The 24,965-nt window shown below is 43.5% G+C and overlaps 1 protein-coding gene across 2 annotated transcripts; it reads left to right on the forward strand.

Moving 5' to 3' along the window:
- Nucleotides 1–3,322: 3,322 nt before the first annotated feature.
- snrpa1 (small nuclear ribonucleoprotein polypeptide A') lies at nt 3,323–24,906 on the forward strand. Of its 2 annotated transcripts, XM_069911762.1 has the most exons (9): nt 3,325–3,452; nt 3,884–4,031; nt 9,161–9,239; nt 10,580–10,626; nt 11,732–11,834; nt 17,321–17,400; nt 17,754–17,829; nt 23,026–23,119; nt 24,527–24,906. In XM_069911762.1, the coding sequence occupies exons 1-9, from the start codon at nt 3,371–3,373 to the stop codon at nt 24,586–24,588; spliced, it is 771 nt and encodes a 256-aa protein (XP_069767863.1). In that variant the 5' UTR covers nt 3,325–3,370; the 3' UTR covers nt 24,589–24,906. The 2 variants fall into 2 exon arrangements, with proteins under 2 accessions (XP_069767864.1, XP_069767863.1); XM_069911763.1 differs by lacking the exons at nt 17,321–17,400; nt 17,754–17,829 and having other exon boundaries at nt 3,323–3,452.
- The last annotated feature ends 59 nt before the right edge of the window (nt 24,907–24,965 follow it).

The raw sequence follows: 24,965 nt of genomic DNA on the forward strand, positions 1-24,965 counted from the left end.
CTTTGTCCCAAACATTGTGGAGGGTCCTGTTAAAGTCCTTGGAAAATGTGGAATAGAATGAATGGGATTAATTTTAGTTTTGTGTTTAAGATTCCTTTTATTGTCACATAATAATACCAGAAGTGCAATAAACTTTAATTTTTGCCTGCTGTAAGACATTGCCTGGCACTCCCAATAAGAGTCAGAGAAGCAGCAGAGTCCCTTCAGAGTCACTGAGTGTCCATGATTCGCCTCCAGCCCTCCCACAGCCTCTGCAGCCGCACAGATTCCTGTTCAAACCATCGGCAACCTGAGATCCAGATCCGAACCTCCCACACGATCAGGAAGCCTTCAGCATCCGAGGCCCTTCGGGAACCCTTCTTGCCCCTCAGCACCCTCAGTGACTCGGACTGCCTCCACAAAACTTATGTACCCTTTGAAAAATTGAATTCCTTGGATACTTTCCACGCCATATACTGTCAGTGTAATTGTAGAGACGTTGTAAAGCTGTGACTCATCAAAGTATCGTGGATTTTTAAATTTAGTTAAATCTGCCAACTTAGTTCCATTGAGGGCTTTGGAGCTAAATGGATGGGAGTGTGGCTGACAGGTCGTGAGAAATGCAGAAAATAATTACACTGTCTATGCATTACAATGTCCACATCCTAAACAAATTACAGGTTAGATGCTGGCAGACTGAGTCCAGATCGCAGAACTTAAGAAATAGGAGCAGGAGTCAGCCATCTGGCCCGTCAAGCCAGCTCTGCCATTCAAATATCATGGCTGATCTGAAGATAGACTCATCTCCACTTACCTGCCTTTTCCCCAATAATTCCCCTACAACGTAAAAATCTATTCCAACAAAGTTGTGGTGATGTGGCTGTATATACTGGCTGGCCTGCCCTCTGCGGGTCTCCCTTGATCCTTTCCATGTGACCCCTGGCTATAAAGGTCAAGTCCCATCTCCTTCCCGCTCATTTTCCTAGCCTTGACCCGGGCCAACAGTCATAAAGCCTGTTGTTCCCCTCAGTCTTCTGTCTGCATCATTATTGGGCTACCGATAGGGCCCAACACACATCTTTAATATATTTACTGAGGTTGCCTCCTCTGTTTCAATGGGCAGCGAATTCCACAGATTCACTTCCCTCTTGGAAAAGCAGTTCCTCCTCATTTCTGTCCTAATTATACTACCCTGAATCTTGAGGCTATGTCCCCAAGTTCTGGTCTCCCCCACCAATAGAATCAACTTACCTACCTCTATTTAGCCATGCCTTTCATAATTTTATATGAATCTATAAGATCTCCTTCCATTTGTCTGGCACATGTGGCCCCTCATCTTTATCCAGGCTAAATATTGTGTACATGTTCATTGAAAGGATCTGGCAGAAGTGTGTAGAGCTGCCAAATCCGAAAGGCAGTCAGACAGATTGATGGATGGGAAAGGTTTAGCGGGAAATGAGATAAAGGCAGGCAAATGAATCTAGCTTGGGTGGACAACTTGGTTACCAGAGACCAGTTGGGCTGAAGGGCCTATTTCCATGCTGTAAGACTCAATGACGACATGATTAAAAACATCGAGAATCCGCAGCTCTTGGCAGCAGGGGACTCCAAAGATTCTCAAGTCTCTGATCCACCCTCACCTCAATCCTTTCCCCTCCCAGTTCAAGGCTCCAGTTCCATTAAAGTCTCTCAGAACCTTCCATCCCCCATTCCTCTGACATTCAATGGGCGCCTACTCTGTGATTTCATGCAGAACCCATCAGCTTATCTCCAATTAAACGATTCTGATGAAACCAGCTGTTAATGTTCCTTTCCACAAACACTGTTTTATTCCAGTTCCCTTTCCTGATAAGCTTGTTGACGATGTACATATGCACTGAAAATCTTACTTCCTGTAACCAAATAGGTATCCTTGGGGGAAAAAAAAGTATAAATGATCCCAGAAAGAGAAAATGAATAGAAAATATTGACAATAAATAATGTTTATTACCTAATTATAGTTATATAATAATTAGTGCAAAATGGGCGTTTCAATCATCCAAACAGCTTTTTTTTGCTGTCATCCTAGTGCCTACACTTCCTAAGGAGGCTGAGGAGGGCAAGGCTACCAGCCCCCATCTTGCCAACATTTTACAGGAGAAAATTAAGAGTGTCCTTTCTGGCTGCATTGTTGTGAGGGACAGTAGCCACACAGCAATGGACTGAAAGTCTATAAAGAGGATCATCAAAAAGATCACTGGGGTCTCCCTTTCCTCTACTGACAATATTTACTGGGCAAGTTCCTTAAATAGGGCTCAAAGAATCATTTCATGCAGCACACAGTTTTGTTGACCCACTACTATCAGGAAGGAGGTACAGTAGCATCAAAATCCCAGGCTGGGGAATAGATTCTTCCTGCAGGCTGTTAGATGGATGAGTAACTGAGTAAATCGTATACTGTATATAGTCAAATTATGTGAACCAATTTTTGGAGTAAAATTTAGGGGGGTGGTTGACTATTACACCTATTTTACTTTGGATGGTGGTAAGTACCTGTGTTGCTCAGGGTGTTGGGAACTCAGATGGGCTGGAGGTTGGGGCCAAAAATAGGGGGTCAACTTTTATATGGTATTGACTATGACATATAAGGTGTATATATTTATTTAAATTATATCTTTATAGGTCATTATGATGTGCTGTGGACAGAGACACACTGGTTGTATATGTACAATCAGATGTTAATAAATTTGAACTTGATCAGTGTTCAGGAGCCTGACCCTACTGGGGAAGAGGCTGAGATGCCGGACCTCAGGCCAGGAGGTTGTGACCAAGGGGATGGCATCGTTCTGCTGTCCCTGACAGAGATGGGGAAGTCGCAACCAGCATTGGGGATTTAGCCACAAGCCCAACGAAACCACGTGCTGCGGACCTTGGTGCAAACCATGCAGACACACAGTCAGACATAACACACAATGCATATGCAGAACAGGGATTTAATGCAAGGCAAGGCTGGTTTATCACAGCGTTGAATTCCCCAGTTAATTCCGGGCCAGAGGAAATTAAAGCAAGGTGCTAGAGCAACTCAGTGGGTGAGGGGGAACCTTCCCACACACGCTACGGAACTTGCTGCGTTTCCCCAGCTCATGCACACGTTCCTGTCCGCCATTAACCCAAGGTTTTCGGCTGAATAGGAAGAGGGAAATACTGAGCCGAGACCGGGCAGCAGGACCTCCACGTCACCCCGCCCCGCGCATGCCGGGAGTGAGGGCAGCCCGTCCCGCTCCGCGCATGCCGGGAGTGAGGGCAGCCCGTCCCGCTCCGCGCATGCCGGAAGTGAGGGCTGCCCGTCCCGCCGCGCGCATGCCGGGAGTGAGGGCGGAAGCTCCGGGATCTCGCGAGAGTGCGGCTAAGCATGGTGAAGCTGACGGCGGAGCTGATCGAGTTGGCGGCGCAGTACACCAACCCGGTGCGGGACCGGGAGCTCGACCTGCGGGGTGAGAGAACATTGCGGGGTGATTGATCGGTCCGATGGTGAACGCTCGGCGGCGGTGGGATGGACCTCGGTGTCCCTGGTCCGCTCTTTCCTCCCCGGGCCCTCCTTTCTCTCCCCCTCCCTCCCGGCCCTCCTTTCTCTCAACCCCCCCGGGCCCTCCTTGTCCTTCTCCCTCCCCCCACCTCCTGGGCCCTTCTCTCCTCCCTTTGTCCAGACCCCTCTACCTCTTTCTGTTTGACTTCCCCTCCCTGTAGGCCTCAGAATCTTTTTTTCCATGTCACTCACTTCAGGCCCCATGTTCTCTGCAGCCCCACTGCCCCGCACACCTTCTGCCAGTTACTTGCACGCATCCTACTCTCTTGTGACCCTTGCATCGGTTTGTCTCTATGTCACCAATGGCAGAGGTCGAGCATTTTTTTTTTGCTGTTGCAGGATACAAGATTCCTGTGTTGGAGAATTTGGGAGCATCCTTGGATCAATTTGACTCCATTGACTTCTCAGACAATGAAATACGGAAACTGGATGGTTTTCCTTTGCTGCGGAGACTGAAGAGCCTGCTGTTGAACAACAACCGAATCTGGTGAGTGAGACCCCTGATGCTGGAAGGTTGGCGTACTTGACTGAAGTGGGGGGGTGGGGGTGGGGGGGGGGTGGGGGGGGGTGGGGGTGGGGGGGGGGGGTGGGGGTGGGGGGGGGTGGGGGTGGGGGGGGGTGGGGGGGGGTGGGGGTGGGGGGGGGTGGGGGGGGGTGGGGGTGGGGGTGGGGGGGGGCGGCGGCAACTGCAAATGAGTTGGTATGATCCATGCCAAATGTTAATTAAAAGGAGAGATTGAAGGGTAAAATAGTAAATAGGTATTGGAATGCTTTCAAAGGATAAGGAGTTGCATTGCAGTCTGCATGAGAGTGGGGCTCAGTCATAGTCATTGCTCAACTGCACAGAAACCAGCCCTTCAGCCTAATTTGTCCTTGCTGACTAAAATATCTTCCCAAGTTAGTCCCACTTGCCTGCATTTGGCCCACACCTCTCCACCTCTTTGCCCAATTCATCAAAATCCTGTTGTAGCCTTAGACAATCTTCACTGAGCACAACACCACTGATGTAATGAAAGTGCATCAAAAGTTCCTGGATAACTTCAGGTAATTGTTCAGGAAAGAATGTACATTGGATTCACGAACCAATCTGAGTATAAAAGTAGGAATAGAAGAATTACTAAAGAGCTGAACATTTTTGTACTTTTTAAAATAATAATTGTTATCTTCTTTGGCTTGGCTTCGCGGACGAAGATTTATGGAGGGGGTAAAAAGTCCACGTCAGCTGCAGGCTCGTTTCTGGCTGACCAGTCCGATGCGGGACAGGCAGACACGATTGCAGCGGTTGCAAGGGAAAATTGGTTGGTTGGGGTTGGGTGTTGGGTTTTTCCTCCTTTGCCTTTTGTCAGTGAGGTGGGCTCTGCGGTCTTCTTCAAAGGAGGCTGCTGCCCGCCAAACTGTGAGGCACCAAGATGCACGGTTTGAGGCGTTATCAGCCCACTGGCGGTGGTCAATGTGGCAGGCACCAAGAGATTTCTTTAGGCAGTCCTTGTACCTTTTCTTTGGTGCACCTCTGTCACGGTGGCCAGTGGAGAGCTCGCCATATAATACGATCTTGGGAAGGCGATGGTCCTCCATTCTGGAGACGTGACCCATCCAGCGCAGCTGGATCTTCAGCAGCGTGGACTCGATGCTGTCGACCTCTGCCATCTCGAGTACCTCGACGTTAGGGGTGTGAGCGCTCCAATGGATGTTGAGGATGGAGCGGAGACAACGCTGGTGGAAGCGTTCTAGGAGCCGTAGGTGGTGCCGGTAGAGGACCCATGATTCGGAGCCGAACAGGAGTGTGGGTATGACAACGGCTCTGTATACGCTTATCTTTGTGAGGTTTTTCAGTTGGTTGTTTTTCCAGACTCTTTTGTGTAGTCTTCCAAAGGTGCTATTTGCCTTGGCGAGTCTGTTGTCTATCTCATTGTCGATCCTTGCATCTGATGAAATGGTGCAGCCGAGATAGGTAAACTGGTTGACCGTTTTGAGTTTTGTGTGCCCGATGGAGATGTGGGGGGGCTGGTAGTCATGGTGGGGAGCTGGCTGATGGAGGACCTCAGTTTTCTTCAGGCTGACTTCCAGGCCAAACATTTTGGCAGTTTCCGCAAAGCAGGACGTCAAGCGCTGAAGAGCTGGCTCTGAATGGGCAACTAAAGCGGCATCATCTGCAAAGAGTAGTTCACGGACAAGTTTCTCTTGTGTCTTGGTGTGAGCTTGCAGGCGCCTCAGATTGAAGAGACTGCCATCCGTGCGGTACCGGATGTAAACAGCGTCTTCATTGTTGGGGTCTTTCATGGCTTGGTTCAGCATCATGCTGAAGAAGATTGAAAAGAGGGTTGGTGCGAGAACACAGCCTTGCTTCACGCCATTGTTAATGGAGAAGGGTTCAGAGAGCTCATTGCTGTATCTGACCCGACCTTGTTGGTTTTCGTGCAGTTGGATTGTTATAAGTAAATAAAATCAACATAAATAATGAGAGCTGCCATTGTAAGTGGTTGAGGCAGGTACTATTGCAATGTTTAGGAAAAAAAATTAAATAGATACATGAATAGCTCTTAATGAAGGGCTCAAGCCAGAAATGCTGGTTATGTATCTTTATTTTTGCTAAATAAAGGAAAGATACATAAGATACTGCTGAGTTTCTCCTGCATTGTGTTTTTACTGGCGTGAAGCAAGGCTGTGTTCTCGCACCAACCCTCTTTTCAATCTTCTTCAGCATGATGCTGAACCAAGCCATGAAAGACCTCAACAATGAAGACGCTGTTTACATCCGGTACCGCACGGATGGCAGTCTCTTCAATCTGAGGCGCCTGCAAGGTCACACCAAGACACAAGAGAAACTTGTCCGTGAACTACTCTTTGCAGACGATGCCGCTTTAGTTGCCCATTCAGAGCCAGCTCTTCAGCGCTTGACGTCCTGTTTTGCGGAAACTGCCAAAATGTTTGGCCTGGAAGTCAGCCTGAAGAAAACTGAGGTCCTCCATCAGCCAGCTCCCCACCATGACTACCATCCCCCCCCCACATTTCCATTGGGCACACAAAACTCAAAACGGTCAACCAGTTTACCTGTCTCGGCTGCACCATTTCATCAGATGCAAGGATCGACAACGAGATAGACAACAGACTCGCCAAGGCAAATAGCGCCTTTGGAAGACTACACAAAAGAGTCTGGAAAAACAACCAACTGAAAAACCTCACAAAGATAAGCGTATACAGAGCCGTTGTCATACCCACACTCCTGTTCGGCTCCGAATCATGGGTCCTCTACCGGCATCACCTACGGCTCCTAGAACGCTTTCACCAGCGTTGTCTCCGCTCCATCCTCAACATTCATTGGAGCGCTTTCATCCCTAACGTCGAAGTACTCGAGATGGCAGAGGTCGACAGCATCGAGTCCACGCTGCTGAAGATCCAGCTGCGCTGGGTGGGTCACGTCTCCAGAATGGAGGACCATCGCCTTCCCAAGATCGTGTTATATGGCGAGCTCTCCACTGGCCACCGTGACAGAGGTGCACCAAAGAAAAGGTACAAGGACTGCCTAAAGAAATCTCTTGGTGCCTGCCACATTGACCACCGCCAGTGGGCTGATATCGCCTCAAACCGTGCATCTTGGCGCCTCACAGTTTGGCGGGCAGCAACCTCCTTTGAAGAAGACCGCAGAGCCCACCTCACTGACCAAAGGCAAAGGAAGAAAAACCCAACACCCAACCCCAACCAACCAATTTTCCCCTGCAACCTCTGCAACCGTGTCTGCCTGTCCCGCATCGGACTTGTCAGCCACAAACGAGCCTGCAGCTGACGTGGACTTTTACCCCCTCCATAAATCTTCGTCCACGAAGCCAAGCCAAAGATGGGATGGGTTAGACTGGATATGGGCCTAGTATGGGTGAGACATTGTGGTTGGGCCAAATGGCCATTTCCATGATGTACGATTATCGCAGCCACTCTCAACAGGGGTCATACAGCCCCTCCTGGGTGGGGTCATGAACTGAAATAATTTTTTTTTAATAATGTAATTGGTAGGAAAGGAGTATGGAAGAAACCGATTAAACTTGACTGCTTCACCGGGAAGGGTCTCTTAAACTTTGAGCTCCTAGTTCATAGACAAAAAAAGTTGAGAATAGTCTCCATCACACTTTTTTCTCCTATACTCTTGTCTCCTTCAGCTCTGTACTCCCTTTCCTCCTTTATCCTATAAGAGAGCTACCCTTGACCCTCTTCCCCCTACACTTAACTTTTTTTTCTCTTTTCCCTCTCACCTGAATCCTCTTGCTAATTAGCCTGTCCTCATCCCTCTCCTCCCACCTTTTATCCAGGCACCTGCCTTTCTTTGCTTATATCTGTTAAAGGGCCCGGGCCTGAAACATTGGCTGCCCTTTCCTTCTTGTGGATGCTGCGTGACCTGCTGAGTTTCGGCCCGGGGGGGTGGGGGTGGGGGAGAAAGTTAGTATACTTCCCATAATGCATCTGTAAAAGTTTGACAGAGTATGTGACAACATGCCAAATCTCCTCTGGCTTCTTAGAAAGTTGGTGTGTCGCCATCAGTTTCCTTGATGTGGTGGCTCCAGATATCCTCCCCAAGCTAAAATCAACCAGTTTATGCTAGCTTTTTTTTCAGTAGTTTACTGATCCTCTGTCCAAGATCAAGACATTGCCTCCCAGTGCCATTTGCCCATCTCCTCCAATGACCTTTTATGTGACATATGTTTAAACTCTATCTGAAAATCCAAGCACACCATCCACCGGCATTCCTGCTCCTTCACTCTAGTTATGTCCTGAATTCCAAAGCCTCTATATCTTAAAGTTGTCTTGGATTTGCTTGATTATAATTATGTTCTGCTACTAATTCTCGCCATATGATAGGTCAACTGGTCTAAAGTTTCCTGGTTAATTCCACTCTTCAGTTAGAAGATTGTGCTTGCAATCTGGGACCTTTGCAAAATCTTTTTCTCCATTTTCTCACCTATTCTTCATTGCATGCTTGCAAAGGGGAAAAACTAGTGCTGCAGGGAAAGACATGATTGTTGAAACTACTTAGCTATTTCTTTCATCTAGTACCCCAATGATGGGCTGAATGGCCTTTTGTGTTGTGCCACTCTAGATGCTAAGCAGGTCATGCAGTGTCTGTAGAGAAGTAATTTTCTGTATTTAATATAAGCCGCTTTCAGGTGACCAGAATACCCTAACGTAAAGCTGCCTGAAGTACCTGAATGCGGCTGTTGGGAGGCTACCTGAAAGCGGAGAACACTGACCCGAGGAGTACTTACCCAAACCTCCTCGGGTAGGTGTATTCTCCGCTTTGAGCACTCCCCCTAGGCACCTGATAGCAGGCGGGACTATGGCCACAGTCGACAGGAGCCGGCGTTTGCTCCGCGGCACCTCTCCCCGCTGTGGACCTTTCAGGTGCCAGAACAGCGCCTTCAGCGCAACCACCTGATTGTCACTTTGCTCACACCCGCAGCCGGCTCCGGAGCTGCACGCTCCCAGCTATTCCACCTGAAAGCGACTATAGTTTCCGACTCAGTGGTTGTTCGGTTGGACGAGTTTCCTCCATACCATGAGTGGGGAACGGTTACAAGGTACAACATTTGTAAGCAGTATTGAATAATGTGTAAAATAACTTTGTTTCAGTCGCGTAGGTGAAGGCCTCGAGCAATCCCTTCCAAACCTTCGGGAGCTGGTGCTCACTAATAACAACTTGCAGGAACTGGTAAGTTGAACAAACTTCTGAAATGTGAAAAACACTGTGAGCAGCGGACAGCCAACCCGATCTCTCCTGCACTCAGGGGCTTCGCATCTTTTACATTGTCCATTCTGTATTAAACGTTGTGGTCATTAAAGCAGAATATTGCTCAATGGTAGCAATCTGGCTTGTGAGTTGGAACATCAATAAACTCTGGGTGCACATTGGAAGCATAAAGTTTAACAGCGTAAATTAAGCAGGAAGAAAACAACATAAGCTGACAGTAGATAATGTGATATGGGAAAAATTCAAGAGTCTTGGGGAGAAGACAACAGTGTGAAAGGAAGAGAGGGAATATGGAATCCTAATCATCTGCAAGTACTTGAAAGAAAGGTTGAGATGAGAGAAATGATCGAGGATAATATTATAGACGCTGAAATATTAAATGATTAATAATAAAATGCCAGAAGCTCTTAGCGGCTTGTGTAACATCTGTGCAAAGAGAAGCAATTCAACCCAAAGTCTTTGTCTGAGTCCTTTCATACTTGAAGAGTAAACTTTCTGCTCCAGATCTGCCATATCAGGGCATCTAAAACTTTGAAGGGAAGTGAATTCCGAGGCATGTAATCGCTTGTAAGGAACTGTTGAAATTGGTGTTGGTATGTAAGAGTTTGGATGCATCTGTACATTGTACTTGTGCATATATGGTCAAGTTTTCCATCCTTCCAAGCTGCATTGCTGGGTTACAGATATTGGGCAAAATGCTCTCCCTGTTGTTTGGTCAGGAGTTGAGAGATTTGAAGGTCAATAAGATGCTGAAAAGTAATTTGGAAGATCAATGTTAATTTGAAAGGGTCTATAAAATCATCACGTAACCAAATGATCAGATGGTGGGGCCACGGCTGTGAGTCTGCATTCTGCTGTGGGGACTATAAATCAAGGAAACCTTGGAGTGTTTGTGACTTGGCTATTTTAAAAAAAATGTAGACATACAGCACAGTATCAGGCCCTTTAGGTCCATGAGCTCATGTTGCTCAGATATGCTAATTATTCTAGAATGAATTTAGGGTGAAGATTAAACTGTGAGGATGGCCAGGCTGATGCTCCTTTATATAGAGGACCAACAAAGGATTGAAGAATTTGGTAAACTATTGATGATATTGGCATATTATTGGAAAGTTTTTCAGCCCCATCGAGTTAGTTCACAAACCATCCTCGAGGAGTTGAACAATGGGATGGTTCCTGCCCTGTTCTTGTAACTAGCATTCATTTGAGTATGTGTGCTGTTGGTTTCCCTTGGCCTGTAATAACAACACAGTAGCTGTTCTCTTGACGGTGTTCATGCTTGTCTTTATCTTCCTCCATAGGGGGATCTGGATACACTTTCAACCATCAAGTCCCTCACGTTCCTGAGGTATGCTCACCATTCTTCATTAGAATCAGAATTTATTGTTGTGAACATGGCATGAAATTTGTTGTCTTGCGGCAGCAATGCAGTCCAAACATTGGAACAAAAATTACATTTAAATGTAAATAAATGAGTGCAAAAACAAGAGAAAGTGAGGTCGTTTCTATGGTTCATTTTTCATTTGCTGGCAGAAGGGAAGAATCTGCCCTTAATACTGGTGAGGTTGCAATGGAGGACAACATGCATGAGATTTCTGGCTGTTAATATTTCTTGATGTGTTTAAGATAGCACCATGATTTGACATGCATATTTGCAGTATGTATCTCTGGGGCTGTTTTTGAGAATGAAAATGCTGCATACAATTTCATTGCATCCTTTAAAATTGTAATTTCTTGCCTTGTCACCATACTGGTGCCTTCTTTAATTTTTCTTTGGTTAGAAGTAGGTGTTTAGATCATCATTCTTACACCATGGAAAACAGCCCATAAATGTAAGCTTGTGTGTCCAGCTCTTGTCAAACTCGCCAATGGTTTATCAGTTGAATGCTGATAAACTTTGAGGGCAAGAAACAAATTGCTGGCTTTGGAAGTTAATGAATGGTATGGGTCTCCTGTTGTGGAGGAAGTGAACCAGGATCGTGCAATCGTCGAGTTGAGGAAAGAAAGCCTTTGGCTTGACCAGAAATACAAAGATTTGTGTTTTCGGCCAGGAGATGGCGGTGCACACCACTGTACTTCATGCCATATTCTTAAAAGGCATGGTTTGACGCTGCTTGAATTGGGTTCAGCTTGCAACACATTTTGATTGTGTCTCTGAGGTGACAGAATCCTAATGACCCGATGTAATTAATTTCTAACACCGGCATCAGTAGTGCCTTGCATAGTAAGTATTTTCTGTTATGTCATCTTTCTTCTGAACCCCGCCATGTTTTATCTCTAGCCTTGTGCCAAATATCCCACAATATGTGTTGTCTGGGCTAAGCCATTAACTTGCTCTTTTCCATCTTGCCCTGTATTACCTCCTTTCCCTTCTGCATAATGAAATTTTGACTGCAGTGAGGGTTTTGTTTTGGTCCAAGTGCAGTAACATTACGAACCTGCTGATTTTGCAGCCTCCTGCGGAATCCTGTAACAAGCAAGAAGCATTATCGTCTTTATGTGATCCACAAAGCTCCACAGATCCGAGTCCTAGATTTCCAGAAGGTGAAGTTGAAGGTATGGTTTGGACCAGCTGCTATAGTGCAATTCGCTTGCAAATTTTAGGTCTGTATATCTTTGTGTGCTGGAATATGAAATGGAACCCTTTAACATGGTGTGTTTTTGTAGGGACTCAACAAATCACTTTAGTCTTTATTGCATGGTAACGTCTCTTCTGAAGTTGAAGGGGAAGATACTCCCAGTGGTTCTTGGTTACAATACCTCAGCACTGACTGAGCTTTGAACTCTATTAAATATTCCTGAGCTCAGCAAATTAGAATTACAGAAGCAAATTGTCTACGTCAGCTTTTTTCCCCTCTGGTATCTCCTTCCATCGTCATCCCTCACACTGCTCAGTTGTAGAAAAGACGACGTCTTGGCCTGAATGCAGGCAATGAATCCTGCTCAGTATTAACATGTTACATAAATATTTCAAATAATATGCTTATTAAGGAATCAATGGCAAAATGGATGCAACTAATGTCAGTGGCATTTAATCGTAAATTGTCATCTGATTGCAGACAAAACCACATTTTCCGGTCCTTGATGCAAAAACGCGCAGACACACAATCAACATAACACACGTACAAACAATACACGTGCAGGACAAGTGTTTCATCTTTACAAATACTGTTTTGTGAATATGAGAGTCTCCAGTGGTTCGTGTGAGCAGTTGCTTTGGTCGTTCAGCATTCTCACTGCCCATGGGAAGAAGGTGGTCCTCGGCCTGGTGGTGCTGGCCCTGATCCTCTTGTATCCCTTTCCCGATGGGAGAAGCTGAAAGATGCTGTGTACAGGGTGGAAGGGGTCTTCAATGATCTTGGGCGCTCTCTTCAGACAACGATTGAAGATTATTAACTTGATTGTTACAGTTTGTCGCTTATTCTCAAAACTGACCTTGCCATCTAATCTTTCATGTTGCAATTGCATATAAAGATGGCTGATTAGACTAATCAGGGCTCAAATGTTTTCCACATGGTCGCCAGAGGTGCAAGAATATGGTAGCATCAGCGGTTCTTGATTTTCAAGATTAGCTGAAAGACACTGTTGGTTCTTCAGTATTAACAGTTGATGTATCTTCTGATCCTGGAGAGCTGGCTATCTCAGCTGTTAGTTACTGTGGAAAGAATGGAATGGTTGAAAAGCATGTGGGATCTCAGGAGAAAACCATGATCTTGGCACTTCTGGGTAAATATATTTGTAAATGCTTCAGCCTTAGTATTTTTTTCTTCCTGTGAAATGGAGATATTCTTTGAGCTGCTGAACTGAGTTTGCATCTTGATTATGTGGTCCAGTTTGGGCTCCCTCCAGCAGGCTCTTCTGTGAGTCATGGTTGGTGTTGTCCCTTAGAGTTATGGCACAGTGAGCTGTGTGGTACAAATCACAATGAAGTACAGTGCATGGGCATGGTTTGATCTCTGAGTAGTCATCTCCATTCCATGGCTGTCTCATTTCGCATTGTAATAATAGTGGCTAAGTTTCTTCTCCATTTGAAGAAGAGGCTCTTTCTCCACAATGACCTTCAGTTTTTCTTAGTCATGCAAATCACTTGTGCAGTGTGGTTTCAGGAGGAATTCATGCTGGTTGTTCACCACTTGCACAATTCTAGGACAGTGGGTCTTAACCTTTTTCCACTCACATACCACCTGAAATAATCCCTTACTAACCACACTGCACCTATGCCCATCGGAGCTCCTGACAACCCAGCCACAGCCCCAGCTGCCACCCATCTGAGCTCCCAACTGCCCGCCCATGCAAGCTCCCAACACCCCGAACAGTCTTGCCATCTGAGCTCCCAACGCCTCGAACAATGCAGGTGCTTTTCACAGTCAAAAGTTTGTGTAAAAAGTCGACCCGAATAATTGGTCCAAAAGACTTGACTATTTATATGAGTATAAACGGCACTTCTATTGATTTTTTTTTTTTACAATGTCACAGGAAGCAATGACAAAAGTGCAGCATTGCCTCTGCAGATTTTTAAAAGGCCAGTTAATAAAATTGAAGATTTTGGAAGAGTGCTGGCTTCAGTCTGGATTAGTTTTTTTTTCTAATGGGTTAAGAAAAGCAAACAGCAGGTTGGGGTAAATGGCTGATTATCCAGACTTTTAAAATCTTTTTTTATTTTTCACACTGAACCATATCAACCAAAATACATACAAACATTTCCCTCTTAAATATACACAGTGGCATTTTCTCCCCTTTTTTCTGCCTACCTTCCCTTCCCCCCCCCCCCCCCCCCCCCCCTTCCCACCCCCCTCCAAAACCAATAAACATTCAACATATACAATAAACCCATTAAACAATGAAAATAAACAAGAAAATTGTGTCATTACTTTTACACACTGGATCAGGTCATTTTATCTTCTTATCATTTTAGGGGCTGGAAGTCCGAGGCAAGCCCTCTCTTCTGTTCCATGTACGGTTCCCAAATTTGTTCAAATAATGTGACTGTTTTTTAAATTATATGTTATTTTTTTTCCAATGGAATACATTTATTCATTTCCATGTACCATTGCTGTATTCTCAGGCTCTCTTCCGATTTCCAAGTTGACATTATACATTTTTTTGCTACAGCTAAGGCTATCATAATAAATCTTTTTTGCGCTTCATCCAGTTTGAGGGCTAATTCCTTACTTCTTGTATTACTTAGAAGAAAGATCTCTGGATTTTTTGGAATGTTGTTTTTTGTGATCTTATCTAATACCTGATTTAGATCTTCCAAAAACTTTTTCACTTTCTCACATGACCAAATTGCATGTACTGTTGTTCCCATTTCCTTCTTACAGCAAAAACATCTGTCTGATAATGTTGGATCCCATTTTTAAAAAACTTTTGGGGCGTGATATATAACCTGTGTAACCAATTATACTGTATCTTGTGTTTATTATTCTTCATAGTTCACCTCACTGACAAAAGGCAAAGGAGGAAAAACCCAACACCCAACCCCAACCAACCAATTTTCCCCTGCAGCTGCTGCAACCGTGTCTGCCTGTCCCGCATCGGACTTGTCAGCCACAAACGAGCCTGCAGCTGACGTGGACTTTTACCCCCTCCATAAATCTTCGTCCGCCAAGCCAAAGAGTTCTAGAACATAACTTTTCCTATGTTTCATTTTTTTATCTTTATGTTTAAATCTTTTTCTCACTTTTGTTTGGGTTTATGGCTTATTTCATCATTTTCCTTCTCTTGCAGCTTAATGTACATGTTGGTTATAAATCTTTTAATTATCATTGTGTCTGTAATCATATATTCAAAGCTGCTTCCTTCAGGTAATGTCTGTTTCCCAATGTATCCTTTAAGTAGGCTTTCAGTTGATGGTGTGCAAACATTGTACCATGAGTTATTCCATATTTGTACTTCATTTGTTCAGCTGATTATCCAGACTTGAGGGCAGGAGACTTTGTTGTGTCTAAGGGTCTGTGCTGGTACCACTGCTTGCTGTATACACATTGGAATATAATGAATAACATTTCAAAGTTTGTTAATGATGCCAAACCTGGGAGTGTGGCAAAATGGATGGTAGCAGTTGACTGCAACAAGGCATTCTCTGTGAATTACTGGTAACTAAAGTTAGATTCCCCTGTTGATGTGCCAGAACTTGAAAACACTTCTGGATAGTTGTTCAGGCCTCTGGGTTCCTTGCTTTTGCTTTAACTAGTTGTCACAGTTCCTTGAACTCTTGTTTAAAAATGGTATAAATACACAGAAGGATTTCTGCCTCGTACTGCATTTGTTTTCAACTGCTCCCTCTGAGTTTGTAGCTGTGACTGTAATTCAAGTTAGTGCTATCCCATTGTGCATGGACAAGAGGCTAGTGTTAGCCTTTGATTGCACATTTGGCCCTTTCTGCCAGTTTACTCCATGTGGTGAGTCCCTTTAACATTGCTTGTCTGGACGCTGAAGCTACAAGATGCTTGTTGCTCCTCTCTCAACTTTGCTACTTGCCCTGTTCAGATTGTGGGTGAACTGCAAAATTGCTATCTCCCAAAGATTACACCACTGCATACGAAAACCTGAATCTGATCATGGTGTTGACTGGGTGATTGAGAGGTGACTGTGGACAGTCAGTTCATGGGCAAAAGTTTCATTAAATTTGAAAGCACCCTTGCCTAATTGTACAGAATATATTGGTTGTAAAAGTTTCTACCTTGGACCTGACTCAGGATAAGCTTCAGTGTTGTGGTGACAAAGAGTACTGCAGCTACGATTTCATGATTTGCTGTTATTTTGTCTTCTAAGTTCTTTAGACATCTTTAAAATTTCCTATTGTCAGTTGATGTGCAAGTTGAACTAAGTAACTTGGTAATGTTAGTGTATATAAGAACAACGTTGCCCATTTCTCAATCCTGGAAGTGTCTGCCACTTGAATGAATTGCATTATTGTGCTAAGCGCATGGATCAATATCTTTGGTTTAATGACATGCTGATTATTTTGGGCATAAAAATATACTAAAACCTGTTGAATTTTCAGAGCAGCAACATTATTAAAAAGTGTATTGACTTGGTGCAACATAATGTGCAGACATTAAAATCCACACTGCTCTGAATAAGCAGGTCATGTTGTGTCGCTCTGACCTGACTGATTCCTGCGAACATTTGCCATGGTTAGATGTGACCCAATTAATAATAGAAGCTGACTTCAAATCTCATTTATGTGTGATCTTTGCCAGCTTGATCCTGTTAATAATGCTAAGTTGCTATCCACATACCCATAACCACAGAAGTGATTTGCAAACAAGAGTTTACACAAAGGTTGTTGGAACAGTTTTGTATTCATCTTGTGCAATCTTCATCTTGAATTTAAGCATGTTGCAGTTGCTAATGCAGGTTCTCTCGGGTGAGGGGGAGACTAGGGGAACAGGGAGAGATAAGTGATTACTGAACTGCAGAGTGCTGGGCTGTCAGAGGTTTAATAGCCCTTTGAAACTCTTTCCATTCCTAATAACTCAGTGTGAGAAGTGGGGATTCAAAGGGGTCCCATTACTCCAGTACAGGCCCTTCAGCCTTTGATGTTGTGCTGACATATATTCCTGCCAAAAAAAAGTACTAAACCCTTCCTACCTCGTAACCCTCTATTTTTCTTTCATTGATGTTCCTGTCTAAGAGTCTCTTAAATGCCCTTGATGTGTCAACTTCCACCATCACCACCCCCAGCAATGCATTCCAGGCACCCAGTACTCTTTGAGTGGTGTGATGTTTCCCCTAAACTTTTCTTCCTTCACTTTGTAGTGATGTCCCCTGGTGTTTACTATTCCTGCCCTGGGAAAAAGGCACTGACTATCCACCTTATCTGTGCCTCTCAGAATATTGTAGACCTCTATTAAGTTTCCAAAGTGAAAAGTTCCAGCTCTGCTAACCTTGCCCGAGTTCCCTTGTTTGTTATGATGCAGTTTAGTGTAAATTGTGTACTGGTGTTCCTAGAAGTGTGGGAGTAGGCAGAATATTACTATTTTGGGATGAGACAATCAGTTTGACTGTAACTGGATTGTGATGTATTGTCACAGGAACGTCAGGAAGCGGATCGAATGTTCAAAGGCAAACGTGGGGCTCAGCTTGCAAAGGATATAACCAAGAAAACAAAGACGTAAGATACAGATACTAAATTTGACTTGATATCTTGCCTCAGAAACACTGCAATTTGGGCTTTTTATTTTGTCAGGCAAGCATTAACCTGTTAAAGGTTGCTGTCTTCATTCAGGGCCAGTGGAATCTCCAAATTGTGGGTTTCTTCATTGAATGTTTCTAGTGCCACCATTCCAGCACCTTTGTTTCTGAGGGAAGTTATTTCAAGTAATCTGTTCAGGGCAGCGCTTTAAAATGTATCAGTTAATGAAAAGATCAGATACTGCACTGATTTTTAAACTTTGTAGCTTTAAAGGTCCAGAGAAGATCTTGTGAGGCAGCTTAATTGACTAAATTCTGTGTTCTATTCTTAAGTTTCACACCAGGTGCAGGATTGTCGGGGGAGAAGAAAAAAGCAGGCCCTTCTGGACCTGAAGTTGAAGCAATTAAGGTAAGGAGTCTGGTCCAAGCTGCAGTCCTTGCAGATGCTGGAACTCAGACAGGAAAGGAGAGGGATTATCAAGGGTTGGGATATGGTGAGAAATTTGGCATCTGGGGAACTGCCCTTTTGACATGCTGAAGGCAACATATGAACAAGATTTTCGTTTGACTCTGAAATAAAACCAGGAAGAATTAAAAGGGAATTTTCACTGATCAGAGTAATGCACGACTTGATAATGCTAATTGGAGCCACCTGATGAAATATTCTGTGAGGAGTTTCATTAGGCTTGTAAAGAGAGCTTTTGGCATATATGAGGCATTGCTGAGGCCAAATATGGAGTATTGTATACAGTTTTGGCCACCTCACCAGGAAAGATATCAATAAGATTGAAAGAGTGCAGAGATGTTGCCAGGATTTCAGGAACTGAGTTACAAGGAAAGGCTAAATAGATTAGGGCTTTATTCCCTAGAACGTAGAAGAATAAGGGGAGATAGAGGTATTTAAAATTGAGAGCTTTTTTTCACTGAGGATAGGTGAGATACAAACCAGAGGACATGGGTTAAGGGTGAAAGGGGGAAAGTTTAGGGGGAACGCTTTCACACAGAGAGTGGTGGGAATGTGGAACGAGCTGCCAGCTGAGCTGGTGAATGCAGGCTCACTTTTAACACATACTAAGAATTTGGACTGGGATGGGAGAGGGCTATGGACTGGGTGCAGAAAAATGGCTTGGCACAAACTAGAAAGGCCTGTTTTTATGCTGTAATGTTCTAGGGCGGTGGGTGAAGCTTTGGAATGGGAATAGGTGATCTGGTCTCTTGGGGTCTGATCTGCTGTTCACTTGCATGATGGCTGAGCACCATGTTCTGCAATAGCTTTGTCCACTCAAAGAAAGGCTGAATGTTTCAAAGAGGGGAGATGTTGGATGATTTCTGTTCCCTCACAGTTATTTTGTCGCCATCTTCTTTCCACCTTTATACTCACTTTTCTTTAATTTTTATTTTTGTGCCTTTGTGTTTTCCTTTGTTTTTCCCGACTTTTCTGGAGAGGGCTGGAGTTCACCGTCCGGCCACTACTCCATCACGTGACTCCCCCTCACAGTTATCTTGGATTAATTTTTAGGCGCAGATAGAATGATGGGTAAACAGGCTTGGTCCATTATGTTTCCGTGGCAAAAGAGTATTTTAGGAAGGTAATTACGAGGAGGAGTAAAGCCAACTAGTCTTTCAGCATGTGGCACTGTCCATCAGAATCACAGCCAGAATCCCTCAGTTTCTGTCGTGAGTGAAAACTGACTGAGTCTCCAGGGTAGAGAATTCTAATAGTTTACCCTCTGAGTAAAAAAAAATGTTTCCTCATCTGTCTTAAACTCCCCACCCCTTATCCTAAACTATGCCCCCATTCCTAGGTTTCTGTTCAATGAAATGTACCAGTTTCTCTCCAAATTGCATGGGGTACCTGCATATTTGATTTCAGTGATTTGTGTGGAGGGACTATCCAAATTCTTGCTATTTAATAAACATGGAAGCATGTCCCTTAGTTCCCTTGCCTGAAGAGAGAGATGATGAATAGCTTTGGCCCAATTACTGATCCCTACAGTTCCCCAGTAGTCACACCTGCTAACTTGAGAATGATCTGTTTATTCTCACTCTTTGCTCTGTCCAATACCATTCCTCCATCCATTATCAGGAAATTTCAAAATTCCGTGTGTTCTAACCTTTGATCACTCTCCAATGAGGGACTCTGAAAGCCTTTTGAAATTCAAATACACTGGTTATTTATTCCTTAGTCTTGTCTTCAATTCCAGTAGAGTACCATTTCACTCTGCTCAATCTTATTGCATCTTTCAGTATTTTCCACCCCACTGATAACATGCTGACCGGTTGACATCCACATCCACAGGAACTATAGAATCCTGGAATAATAGCCATCTTCTCTAAAATTTCTTCCTTCAAAACTCTGGAACATAGGTCAATGGTATTTATCAGTTTTTTATAGTGCTTTATATTTTTTTTACTAATAGCAAGTTCATTCAATTGATCTCTTCAGACTCTTGATTCTCTAATACAGTCGAATCCCCATTATCTGGCACCTATAGGGATAGCAGATGTCGGATATGCGAATTTTCTGGTTGACTGAGACTCGCTCTTCCAATGCCTAACAAATGCACCTGCAATACGAATACACTGTTTAAAAGACAAAATACAGTGCAATTAACCCCTCCCCCCAAGTTACCTGGTACACCTTACTAATACAGATAGACCCCGACTTACAATGTCTGGACTTGCGATATTTCAAAGATACAATGGTCAGAATCGGGCACTTTTGGTTTCAAGTTACAATGTTTCCTTGCACTTGTGATTCACAGCACAGCTTTGTAATTTTTTTTTCAGTTTAATTTGTAATAAAGGTTTTCAATGTTTAAATAAAATTTAATTAAAAAACCGGTAGAGTGCACTGTTGTTTCATGATGCGATAATTTCAATTTACGATGCGAGTCCCGGATTGGAACCCTATCGTAAGTCAGGGTCTACCTGTACAACTAATACTAATATAAAGATAAAGACTCTCACAAGGCAGGGATAGAGAAGTCCCCACACCACTGCCATTTTCCCCCTCCACCTCCGTATTGTATTCCATCCCGCCAGCTCCGACTCAAGTGTCCCAGTCAGGCTCCATGTGCACTCTACTACCTTCCTTGAGGTGACAACCCAACTCACCTCCACGCAAGTGTCCTGGTCAGGCCCTCAGCGCATCTTCCACACACTGATGTGTGTGCATTGAGGGGCATTGCTATTTAGCAGGGCAAACCTGGGCGTGTCAAATGAAGTTTTGTTGCTCCCTCATGGGGTCCATCTGTCCAGTCTTATTTATCTGAATTTCTATTTATTTATTTGCCAGTTGTTTGAGTTTCTGGTTGATTGAATTCCAGATAATGGGGATTCTACTATATTTCTGGCAGATCATGTTTTGATGTGATGTCAGTAGAGACTGTGTGGGAGGTTGTATATAACTCCAATTTCTAGGTTGGCATTGAGCGTGTATCTAATTGTTTTACCTCATTCAATGTGAGAAGAAGGTTTAGTGGAAATGTGAGTTTCTGGGGCATTCACATGAAGCAGGGTCTCACTTGAACTGCTACCCATTTAGTGTGCTGTGTTCGTAAACTGGTGGTCTTTACTTTGGAGAAACCCCCCCCCCCTCAGATCGTGTAACCACCTCACAGAACACCCCCATTCAGCCTGTAGTGGTTACCTTAAGCTCTCGTCACTTAACACTTTCATGCTCCATCTTGCTCCCTTTCTAAATTGGGTCTTTGGCCTGTTCCAGTAAACAGTAGGGCACATGACAGCTCTCAGGATGACTGTTGAATTCGCGTCTGCTTGTGTCAAAATTGGTCAATTCACATGAAATATCATCAAACTGTGTTGCTCTCTGTGGATGCTATATGACGTGGAGATTTCTCATCATTCTCTTTTATGTTCCCAGTAACTGTCATACTTTGGATCCTGTAGTTGCAGAATTCTTTGACCTCATTTCATCTCCTCCACACAGATCAGCTGCAATTCATCAGGGCCTTTACCATGTCTTTTGTGTTCTTCAATCTTTGTCTCCACCCTGCCACAGATGTTCCCTTCCTTTTTGTAGCTTCCAACTTCACCCACCCTGAAACCAAAAACACATTTGTTTTTTTTAAACTTCTGATTCTGAAATATTAATCTGATTTCTTTCTCTCTCTACAAATAAAGCATTTTTTTTTAAGAGTCCTGGCAAACTTGCCTGTTTTTTCTCAGATGATATTTGAATTGGGGGGAACATCCACTGTTAAAGTGCAGAGGGTGGCTTAGTGAAAATAGGCTGGGCTTGAGGATGGGATTCAGGGAAAGAGTATTGATGTGGACTAAGAGGATTAGTTAGGTTGGGTACAATGTTATGATGAGAGACGAGGATTGATCTTTGTCTAAAACGAGCAGAGGTTGGTTAAATGGCCTTGAATATTTGGTTATGGTAGATTATTGGCATCAAAGGTTTTCTGTTTTGTATTTGATTTCTGGTGGGAACTCTGATCAATATATATTTTTTAAAAAGCACTTTAATTCAAGTATTCTGCTATTTTGGTTCCACAGTGGCAAGTTCAGAAATGTACTCTAGAGAAAAGGACAGTTCAAATGATCACAAGGGTCATTTTTGTAACACTGAGCTATGTATGGAAAACACATCACTATAAAATGCATCTTAACTCCTGTATATGGCTCGCTCCCATAAATGGTGCTGACAGTTTGTGCCAACTCCCGGTTCTTATCAGTCCCAAGCCAATTACTATGCTATGTGTTGTGGTAACCTGCCTGTCGGCTGTATACCCCATTCTCCCCTGCCCTTCACTACCATTGCACAGCTCTCAGTGACTGCAAGCTTAGACCAATCTTCTGTCTTCTCCACCATGGTACCATGTGGTGGTAATCAACTGTAAACTTCTGTGGTCTGTCTACACAGCAGATTCAACAAAAGTTCAGGAATTTGGGTTGATTCATTTTCCTTCTGAGTCCTGTTTCAATCCCAGAGAGGGGAATATGAACAAAAATGGCCGTTTAACCTGTGGAATGAAACATGAAAGTCAGCAGATCCTGTGACCGCAAAAAAAAAACCAAACCAAAAACTGATGCACCAAACAGTAACAGGTTCAATTGTGAAAACGAAATTGCTGGAGGAACTCCGCACGTCCTCATGGAGGTAAAGATATAAGCAATGTTTCTGGCATGAGCCTGCTGTGTTCCTCCTGTATTTTTGTTTTAACAATTTAGCCAGTTACAGTTTGTTGTGTCAGTTTAAAAAAAAATCTGATCCTGAAGTGAAATTTTATGAGTTTGTATTCTTTATTCCTAGTTCATGGATGTAGAAGTATCATAATGACTGGCTATTTCCCTTAAATGCCGCCCATTATCCATTGTACTCTGTGCAGAGGACTTGTCAGTGAAAATTGCTTTCTTGTTTTCCTAAATGTTCACACTAGCTTCACCAAGTAGTTCCAGGTCCCCAGATTTTGCTTCTTTTAAATGGTTAGTGTATTGTTTCCTACAGTCTAGGGCAACTAGGTACTTCAGCAAGGACGGGAACAGCAGAAAAGGCAGAGGATCTTGTTACTGAGAATGCCAAGGTACCTTCAAACCAGTCATGCTCTGAGCTTGTGTGCCTCTGTTTGGTTTGCAGAATGCTATTGCCAATGCATCAACTCTGGCTGAGGTGGAGAAGTTGAAGGGCATGCTACAGGCTGGACAAATCCCAGGCAGAGACAGGAAGACAGGTGAGTGGCTGGCAGTCTGGCATCAGATAAAGCAACACAAAATTAAAAGGTCCAGCACAACCAAAGTTTCTTTTTCACGCCATGACTGTTAATGTTTTGTTCTTCTGCTCCTTTGACACTATATTCCTTTATTTCTCTAGATATTCAAAAAGGAACTATCTGCCTGAGGTCAGGAAATCCTAATTTGAGGCTCTGACCCTCTGACTCCAATTGGGGAAGCTTTCTCTATATCTCTACCCTGTGGAGTCAAATAATTTTCCAAGTTCCATTGAGGTTCTTATTTTATTCTAAACTCTTTTTGAGAAATGGAGACCTATCTACTTAGAACCATAGAAAATTACATCACAGAAATAGGCCCCTTTGACCCTTCTAGTTTGTGCTGAACCATTTTTCTACCTCATCCCACTGACCTGCACCCAGTCCACAGCCCTCCGTACCCCTCATATCCATTACCCTATCAAATTCTTCTTGAATGTTAAAATTGAGCCCGCATTCACCACTTCATTCCACTGTTGTCTTTTTACGTGACATTCTTCCTTATCCTTCAACCAGTCTGCAGAATCTTCACTGCATTCTTGATCAGAAGGGACTACGGTGATCAGTGGTGCTTGGAGAATGCCCCTGAATTTTTTTTCCTACTTGGTAACCTTGTGCAGTGGTCACACCTGGATTGAAAAGGCTCTAGTGACTTAGTGCAGTCTCTAAGTGATTGGAGATGAGCAATTTTGATTAAATAGAAAGACAATACTCCACCTACCAATGCACAATAGTTAAGTGATTATGTCTTGTTTAAGTTTAGAAAAAAATTAGATGTGCCATTAGAGTCAAATATTAACTTTCAAGAGATGTGGGGCCCATTTATGGACTATTATATCATAACCTAAAGAATTTGGGTTGTTCTGAAGCTTTGCAGCTGTTCTAGGTTGTTGTCACTTGATTCCTGTGTTAACCTTTAACTTTGCTTAGTGGTAGGGGTTCTGGATTATAAGGGTTTTTAATATTTTTTCTTATCTTTTGAATTATACATTACAGTATATAACTGTACTGTTCAATTTTTGCATTATATAAACATCAATAAAAATATTTTAAAAAGCTAAGTAGCACCTTCCTCTCTATCACTTGTGTGACCGTCACTGATGTTTGTACTTCATGGTAGTAGATGAAGAATTGAACCAGTTTTACTTTTATCAAATCTGCCTGTTGAAGTACTGATTTCATCAGCTGGTGCGTGCTTTTCATTCACGAATGTGCCTTTTCCCCTGGGTTCTTTTCCCAAATGTTTGAGGTGGAATTTGTATTCTGTTCTGCACCCAAATCATAATACCTTATTCTGGTGCAAATTGTTCTTTCTCAATTATTGTAATCTTGGAATGTAAAATGCTGAATTCATGGTTTCTGTGTTTGCAGGACCTGCGGATGAAGTAGAGGAGGAAGACATGGAGACGGATACTGTTACCAATGGCAACTGAGGCTTCTGTGTTAAAGTTCCTTTTTCCACAGTCTCGGGTTTGGAGGTGAACCTTGGGTTTAGAGAAGGTGATGAGACTTGAGCTTGTCTTTAATTTGTCAGTGGACTGGTTTTTCTCATCTGGAACCTCTCCTATCCCCTATTCCCATTCAGCTGACATCCGTGCAGAGACGACTGTCTATGCAAGTCAGTGGTCGCTGCAAGAAAGATTGGCTTGTGTTTCTATTCCAACTGTCACTTCAGTTGTCCTTACAATTGTGTTCAGGCTGTAAATGTTTGCTTTTCAGAGTTTTGATAATAAACATTTGTAGAATTATAATTGTTCATCAACTCTTAATTTGAACAATGACGCAAGTACTTGTGTCTCGCACCATTTTT

Source organism: Narcine bancroftii, chromosome 14, assembly GCF_036971445.1.
Source record: "Narcine bancroftii isolate sNarBan1 chromosome 14, sNarBan1.hap1, whole genome shotgun sequence".
Lineage (NCBI taxonomy): Eukaryota > Metazoa > Chordata > Chondrichthyes > Torpediniformes > Narcinidae > Narcine > Narcine bancroftii.